Source organism: Embiotoca jacksoni, unplaced genomic scaffold (assembly GCF_022577435.1).
Source record: "Embiotoca jacksoni isolate LCO1_2020_lvr unplaced genomic scaffold, fEmbJac1.0.p SCAF_99, whole genome shotgun sequence".
NCBI classification, from domain to species: domain Eukaryota; kingdom Metazoa; phylum Chordata; class Actinopteri; family Embiotocidae; genus Embiotoca; species Embiotoca jacksoni.
In genome coordinates, this window is record NW_027185457.1 from 100,177 (window position 1) to 108,837 (window position 8,661).

Sequence of the window (8,661 nt, forward strand, 5' to 3'; positions counted from 1 at the left end):
TTTTTGGGTTTTTTTTTTTGCACAAATTACAATGTTTTGTAATGAAACTGGTGTTCGTCTCTCTTCCAGTCAGATCAATCAGAGTTTACATAAATGTTAAAGGAAACACAGTTTATTACAGCAGGGAGTTTGAGTTCGAGATCACATTGATTACAAGCTTACAGGTTATAAACAAGAGCTCAGGCCACCTCATTCGGAGGGGAAACAAAATGTTCGTAAACATCCACCACAGACGCTCATCCTGCTGAGAGCGTCGTATCGTTCGCTGTAATATCGGTAAAACGATGTCGCGGTAACGCCAATACCTTTGACTCGTTAACGGTTAGTTTAACGGACACGTGGCAACAACAACAACAACAGCAACAACAGCAAGCAGGACTGAAAGCGGCTAATCGGTGAATTTTCTACGATTTGATTAAACTACCAATTGTTGCAGCGCTTTCTGGCACCGTTTTTAAAACTTGAAACCGGTCGGCCAGTCAAATGTGCATCATTTCACTCTGGATTTCCGTCACCTGCTTTGTAGACGTGGGAAATAAACAGTGGACACGTTTCGGTTGCAAAATCTTGCAGCACAATTTAGGGCAAAAAAAAAAAAAAAAAAATCGCAGTAGGTACTGAGGATGAACCAACCAAAACAGAGCGATATGGGAGCTTTAGTAACTCTAGGAGCATCATTTTATTCAAAATTTTAATCATTTGTTTATTTATCAGTAACACCCTCCTCACCGACAGGAGGAGCGGTAAACTCTACATTTACAATTTCACCCGTAAAGTGACAGCAAAATGGCAAAATGGCTGTAAAGGTTTAGAATTTACTTTTACAATATTTCAAAGTGTTTGCGTGTCTTAGGAAAGGTGGCGGGTTGTGTGTTATCAGATGGACTTGCTTTAGTGACTTTACTACAAAGTGCAGTTCATTGTGATTGATAGTGAAACAAGATTAAATCGTAGCTTCATAAATATTTTCCTCCTCGTCCGTGCAACGGTTTACAGTCACAGTACATTCACACGGAAACGCCCCGAGTTGTGTCGGGCGTCTCCTCGGTTCAGATCGGCTCCGACTCTTCACACTCAAGTCTGTAAATTTGACGAGCGCGATCAGATGAGAAAACGGGACTTCGTTTAAAGTGCCCCCCCCCCCCCCTTCCCCCCTCGCAGAAAATGTAAGAATATATTTCTTCGCTAAAACCACAAGAGTTCACAAAATGAGCTTCATTGGTTCCTTCAGCTCAAAGTGTTTATCGGGCACAAAGAAAAGATCATTTTAAACGCTCCAATTAGTTCAGTAAAAAAAAACAACACTTCATAAATAGTTTGACACTCAGTTTTTTGTTTTTTTTTCAATCCGGACACAAATCAACTTTCTTCATGGTGTCTTTGTTTCGTCACATCTTCCCCTGTGGGCTCCTTCAGGCTGCCTTCAGGACAGACAGCGTGATCAGGCTCAGCAGGAGCAGCACAGCTGGAAGGGAGAAGAGACACACGGAGCGCTTATCAGAAAACATCTGGCAGTGAGATACAGTTTATTCTAGTTGTCGTGGTGAAAGAAGCAGCCAGTCGGGACAATAAGGCCTACCACCGTTGGTTGGTTATTATGGAGCGCATTTCTGTATGAAAACTTCCTTCCCGGTACTATATTCGCTCAATTAGCACAACCTGGACTCGGATAAGTGGCGGAAGCCTGACGGATGAATTCACCAATTTAAAAAAATGATTAATTTAGGGTTGTTGTTTTTTTTTCAAAAAAGATTTGGCCCAGAAAAAAAAACTAAATCATTTAACGATCCTACTTTAGTATAACATCTCCTGATAAATATTACAGCAGTCGACCTGTTTGTGTGCCTGTAGGAATTTTAAATATCGTATAACATCATCTAGATGTGATTTCGCCTTCCTGGATGCCTCGACATCTCCAGCGTGAACAGGAAACGCCAGCGTGTTGTTTACCGTGAGACTGGAGAGCGCTGCCGGCAGCGGTGTCGACCATGTTGGAGATGTTCAGGGGGCGGCTGGTCAGGGCGACCGCGAACGGCCCGAGGTTAGCTGAAAAATAAAGTACGTGAAGGTAAGCGGCTGAAGGGCGGAGTGACACGCCGCTTTTGAGTGCATTTCATTTATCTTAATATACGATGTCGGTAAACAGTAATTGTCCCGGTATCCAACATGTGTTTATTTACGTGGTAACGCACGCAGTCGAGGTCGCAGCGCACCCCGTCGGCGCACTTACCTCCGTCTAGAGGTCCGGACCCGAGGATGATTCTGACGGTGTCCTGGGACATCCTGATGTTGCTGACGTTCACGTTGGTCACGTTGAACTCGCACCGGATGATGTCGCCAGTTACAGTTCCTCGTATTTCCCGCACCCTCTGAAAACGTAACGGGACGCAAAGTTATGATAGTGGCAACGTGAAATGAGAAGGAAAACACAGCAAAGTTTAGCTCAGGAAATGAAAGGTTTTGGTTTCAAATCCTCATTCTGGCTCCGCCTCATTTGAATTGGATAAAAAAAAACATTTTTTTTTTGAGGACTTTTGAGGATAAATTTGTAGAGTTTTGGCAGCGTGTTTAAGCATATTATCTACAGAACATGTAAACTCTACATTACAGGCAATTTTCCGCAGAGGTTAACAGTTTTTAAAAAAACGATTTCTGACAACCGAGCCGCCTTTCGTTTCAGCCCGTGTGCTTGTTTGCATTATAAACGCTTTTAATGCGTTTATGTTACTTTTCCTGTTCCAAATAAAATGTCCGCAAGGATGAAGAAGGCAACGAGCGTGATGATGAATATTTAAGTGATGTCGAGGCCTCACCGTCTCGGAGGGAGTGAGGCCGTTGCTGGTGTTGTTTCTGTCGACTGTGCGGAAGAAGAAGCGCCCGTTGTCCGAGCTGTTTTGAATGCAGACGAAAAGCTGCGTGATGCCCTGAGAACAGAAACGGCGATTGATGGTTAACCACCAGGAAGACAAACAGAAACTTGAGCACCAAAAAAATTCCCATGACCTAATTGTAGTAGGACGGAGGCCGAAATTACTGGTATCTCGAAACCTGAAATTACATTTTTTTATTTTTGTCATTTGTTTTAACTAAAGACTTTAATTATCTTTAATTCTCAATAACTTTGATTAAATCATTTTTTTGTAATATGATATTTTACAGAAAGCTGAAAGTAAGCATTTTATTTTATTTTTTTTTTTTTTTTTATATCAAAACTAACTGCACAAAAGTGCTCCTTAAATATATTTAAATTTAAAATAACTTTTAAAATAACCATTTTCCTTTTCAGTGACGCTTTATCTTTCGGGTCCATTTGCTAAAATTGAAGGGTTCCTGAAACGAGTTTATATATTTAGATATTTTTGATTAATCGGATGGAAAACATACTCGGGTTGTGATGTTAAAGTATTATAGAAAAAAAAAAAAAAAGCAACAATTCCCACACGAGCAGCCACTGACTGGTGGACAGTTACACAAAGTGCCATCGGACTGATCAAACTGTTAACTATTGCTGGAACACCACGATGGCGGTTGCAAAGAAAACACCTTATCTGAGCTACTCGTCTGTATCGGGAAGGTCTCCTCTCGCCCCCGTACTACCGTCTGCCTTTTTCTGACCTCCTTAGATAATCGCGGGCTTTTAAGAATCCGCAGGTCAAGATTATCTCCTCCTCTTCTCTTGATTAGATGTCCAATTTCTAATCTGACTACAAGTAATACGCTTTACTGAATGCATCTCAGGCGAAGAACATCACCGATTCCTTCAGCAACGGCTTCCTTACTGTGAACTTGAATTTCACAAAGTGTCTCTTCGGGGTTGGAAACGAGTCAATAAAGTGATGACACAGTCCGGGCAACAGTAGAGATTCTTGCTTTTCTGGTTTTGTCTTTCTGCTCATTAGGACTTTTTTTTTTTGCCTCGACTTCCTTGTTTGTCTTTGGATTCATGTTAAGCTCTCTTTTTCCTAGGAGTTGCTAGTTTGCATTCATGTGACGAGAGCACGTTTGATATGTTCCGCTATAGTCAGTAGGAACCTGATCACGACTCGACCACTGCGTATTGTAAACTAATCTTGCCGTTATCGAGGTGTCGGAGAAAAGTAACTTCATTTACACAGACTGTATGAAAATGTATGAATGTCAATATATGTTCACGCTTTGTGGTCAAATTTTGTATTTAAATATGTCTAAACAGTTTGTAACACCCAACATTGAACGTAACTGAATGTTATCCGTAGAGGGAAAAATAAATGTCCTAAAATGTTCAAAACTAAACTTTATTTTTCACAAATTTGAAGGACGACACTGTTGTACCGTTTACAGTCTTTGTTTGCATAATACAAATTCTGTGTCGAAAGGAACATCCAGTCAGCCCTTATAAACTAAATGAACAACATATTAAGTCCATAAATGTCACACGCAAACATCTGTTGATTGGCATAACCATAAGTCCCTGTCGACTTAGATCAATAAAAGGAAAGTAAATAAAGCAGAAAGTTCATGTGCCTTCGCTGGGAACATGGGCATCATTATAATGTGTGGTTTAATAATTGTTGCTGTGTGGATGTAATTACCATAAACTCTGGCACAATATTTGCAAGATGACTGTCATTAACCTGTAAAATCGGGGATCGTAAAACTCGGGTTTGTACGTACTAGCAGTGGTATTTACATTTTGCTGGCTGTCTACAGAAGCATCCCGGTGGGAACGTCAGACTTTGCACGACAGCGGTTCCCTGAACGCAGCATTACATTTGGTGGCAGTGAAACTGAACTGGATCGGTTGGGGGTAAAGATGAAGATTCAGTCGAGAAGAAAGACCGTGTCCAAACCTTGTTTATGTAAGCGCGTCTTTCATAATGACCAACAAAAAGTGCCAAATATTTGGTGGATATTCTGGCTTTAATAAACATTTCCCGCATTATCGTTTGATGCAAAAAAGATAATTGGCTTTTTCGCCTCTAGTTAATTTTGCCAGTTTTTGGCAAATGCTAGCTCTAAGTAACCATTACGATTACTATACATGATTAGGACTATTGCAGTATTGATCTGAACTGAACTCGACCGAAACAATCCACCAGTCTTGCGTGTTGTACCTGGTCTGCGTCGGGGGTGAGCCCCAGTGCGATGTACCCGGAGGAGTTTCCGCTGAGTTGGAGGGCCAGCTCGGTGCCGCTGGGAGCCATCGTGGTGCCGGCGAGCGCAGATCCAAACAGACAGGTGCTGTTCTCCGCCGGGTTGCAGTCAGTCGGTGTCTCTAAGCAGAATTTAGAGACTCCGCAACCGGTCCGATTGATGAGCACCTGGAAGACACACAAAACGAAACTCAAAAGTCACGGGGACAGTAAACGTCTTCTTTCGCTCGTCACTGTGTTTTTTTTTTCCTGCACTTCTTTGGCCTCCGCTGCGGTGAGACGTTGTTTGTACGAGTCGGCTGATGGAAGATTATTATGGGATGTTATGCCTTTTTGGGACCCACACTGGGGGATGGAAATTTAAGAACCATCGACATCTGTTGTTTCAATTCTGACCGTCAAACGTCACTGACGTGCAACACTGGCGCACCCGTTTAAAACCAGGAACGCATTTGAATGCGACGTGAGGAAATGTAAAAAGAGATGTCCTGGATTGCCTCTTCTTGGAAAACGAGCTAAAACATGAACATCACCAGAAACCTTTCAACATTTCTCAGTAAAAGCGTCCAAACGGTCGAATCCTCGAAAACCCTGGTATCGTTTGATTATTTCTACTGCATTTGGAAATCTCGAGATATCGTTGAAAAAAAAGATGCTGAATCGTGCTAAAACTCATCTGGGTTCGTAAATATGTGAAGATGGTTGTTGATCAGCTGTAGTTTATCGCTTTAAAGTGCAAAGGTCACGGTGGTGTTGGGCCGCTGTGTATTGTGAGGATAAAGTTAATGGAAAACCAACCGTTCCATTAACGGCAAACGACAAATGAGCTGTTCCTTGGACGCCCGGTGCCACGAATACCACGACGGTGGCCACAAGCAGGATCAGTACTCGTTCCATTCCTACCAGGATACAAAAGAAATTAACATTTATGCAAAAAAAAAAAAAAAAAAAAAAAAATCCTAAAAATTCCCTTAAACATTAATACTTTTATTCATGTCTCCACATTTGCCAATATTTTTCAGAAATTAACCACACCTCTGAGGTTAAAAAGTGTGTGAATCATTCATCTGAGTATAATTATAACAAAATATTGTGTGATAATTCTACTAAAACAACCCATTTGGTTGATTAAAAAGATGATAGAGACCGGAATGTACATTCTCATACAATAAAAAGTCCCAGAATTATGTCAGTGCCAACAAAATATACATAATCATATACATACTAAAGGTTAATTTAAGATACATGGAATAAATACAAATTGAACAGACCGTCTTGGCAACTTTCAAGGACTTTGAGTAAATTAAAACACCTTAAAATTTAAATAACATAACATTTTTGATCATATGTACACAGGAATAATTCAGGGGTTTGTCAAACTATTTCATGGAAAATTATCTGTATTAAATAATCATATTTTGTACAGTAAAATAGAAAATGGGATTCCCTTTCAAATCATCTGCTTACACTAAATCGAATTCTTAAAATGAACTTAATTGGTCTTTATAAAATAATAAAAACCTGATTACAAAAGGTACATATCCAGGAAAATCCTAATATAAAGTGTGATTAAAGTTTTGAGAGACTCACTTGATGCTGTGAAGGTTAAAGTTGAACGAATTTTCTCTGTTCAGCTGTTTCTGCTCTTCTGAGTACGAGTTTGATTCCTGCAGGAACTTTCAACGAATGTAAAGTAGCAGCAATGTCAGCGTTGCTCAGCAAGTAATGCAGAAAGGGGATAGAGGAAGGACCTTTTAACAGTATCCTGAGAGGGGGCGGGGCTTTCTCACACCACACCTGTCTGAGCACCTGACCGCAAGGGGTGTTGCCATAGAAACTTTTTCCCTGAAATGAACACCGTCACGGCTCAACGGAAAAAAGTTCTCTCAACTGGAGTTTCTTTTTAGAGGTTACTTTAGCTCAGTTTAAATGACTGAACATTTCACACTTTGTGTTCTTAATAGAGAAATAAATTGAATGTGATGTTTCGGCTGAAATAAACCAATTCGTACAAACTGACGAAAAGTTTTCATACGCATGTAAAGTTTATCTTTGCGTGTAAAGCAATAATCATGCCTCTTATTTTTCAGATGCACGAGGCAGCACTTTCAAACAGCAGATTCAAAGTGCTTTTCTTGCCGTGAGCCAAATGTGCCATCGACTATTACAATATGAATAAATTCAGAATAATACAGAGTGCAAAGGATGAACTTGAAATACATTTATGGCAGTTATATTACTTAATAATTTGCATGTAGTCTAGAGAGCAAAATTATTATCAGTATGTTTATTGCAGTATTTTACAGTTAAATTCAACTGTTTGTTTGGCTTTTTGAAACAGAGTTTTATTCTGTGGTACACATGCTGATGAGTTCATTGTCACACTGACATGTGATCCGTCTTTGCAAAACAAAATAAACAAGGCGGTGTAACCAGTTAATGACTCGGCGTCGAAGAGAGAAACCAGATTGCTCGCTGGTTTTATGCCAAAAGTTGTGGTGAAACAAACATTCCTATCATCTGTCGTTTCTGTTTTTCGGGAATTTCTTGTTCATTACCCGAAGTCGACGGGATGGATTTTGATCGAAATCATCCTGCTCGTACGTTTTAGTACACTAACAGAACGCCATAAAAAGGTGCAATATCATAGATTACTTTGACATACAAATCTACCGAGCGTGAAACGGGAAGTATTTTGCTCAAATCTGACTTCATCACCTCAACATTGACAAAGATTTCGTTAAGTTTCTGTTCGATTTGGCCGAGAACCTGGTACTATATTTACCCCCCGGGCTGGGGTGTTTTCTCTGAGCACAAGAACTGATCAAATTTCTTTTGTTCTTACCGATGTTCTTTAAAACAGGCTGTGCGCCTCCTGAAACCCGTGAGAAATTCAACAAAATGATGATTTAAGTCCCGAACAGACTTGTTGTTTGTGGTCTCAGATTTAAATGAAGTTTAAAAGGGAATTTCCAGCTGCAGTTTGACATCAAACCACTGACTTTAATTAAAAAAATATTATCTATGATTTTATATTTTCAAATTTTACCTTCTATGAAAGCGTCTTTTTCATTATGATTAACAGTTCACTGTTTATTCGGGAGACAAACTATTTTAGCTCATCTAGGAATCAGTTTTAAATATCTCCTTTTCAAATGACCCAACTTCCCTCCACTGTGAAGCTGAAAGGCAGCAGTACCATAAATCCCTGGAAAACTGTTTCTATTTCATAAATATTATATCAGTCTGACTGTATTACAAAGTACTGGTAGACAAATTAGCGACAGGTTCTTCTTCAGAGGAGTTACTAAGGGACATTTAGTTTAAAAAAAAAAGTTGAACTAACATTGATTGAGCAGGCTTGTCGTTTCCGCATTTAATAATGCTCTGAGTTATTGTTTGTTCTGCGTGTTTGATCACACAGTTTAAATAAGCTGTACCCTGTTCAGAGAAACAGAACAAACACAAGGAAACAGAGCACAAAGAAGCTTTTCCCTGAACAAAGTGGATGAAATTACGGTGCAGTGAC

At 39.9% G+C, this 8,661-nt stretch overlaps 1 protein-coding gene across 1 annotated transcript; it reads right to left on the reverse strand.

The window, feature by feature from the left end:
• Positions 1–96: 96 nt before the first annotated feature.
• On the reverse strand, positions 97–6,841 carry LOC138193911 (putative ferric-chelate reductase 1). Its single transcript, XM_069142213.1, has 7 exons — positions 6,723–6,841; positions 5,931–6,031; positions 5,094–5,300; positions 2,814–2,924; positions 2,231–2,369; positions 1,951–2,046; positions 97–1,465 (listed from the first exon to the last, which is right to left on the reverse strand). The coding sequence occupies exons 2-7, from the start codon at positions 6,027–6,029 to the stop codon at positions 1,413–1,415; spliced, it is 705 nt and encodes a 234-aa protein (XP_068998314.1). The 5' UTR covers positions 6,030–6,031; positions 6,723–6,841; the 3' UTR covers positions 97–1,412.
• Between the last annotated feature and the right edge of the window lie 1,820 nt (positions 6,842–8,661).

Excerpts from the sequence above, each read along its gene's own strand:
- LOC138193911 (XM_069142213.1), bottom strand. The coding sequence starts at position 6,029 with ATGGAACGAGTACTGATCCTGCTTGTGGCCACCGTCGTGGTATTCGTG. Across the intron at positions 5,301-5,930 it reads CGTTTGCCGTTAATGGAACG|GTGCTCATCAATCGGACCGG; the intron begins GTTGGTTTTCCA and ends TGTGTCTTCCAG. Across the intron at positions 1,466-1,950 it reads CAGCGCTCTCCAGTCTCACG|CTGTGCTGCTCCTGCTGAGC; the intron begins GTAAACAACACG and ends TCTCCCTTCCAG.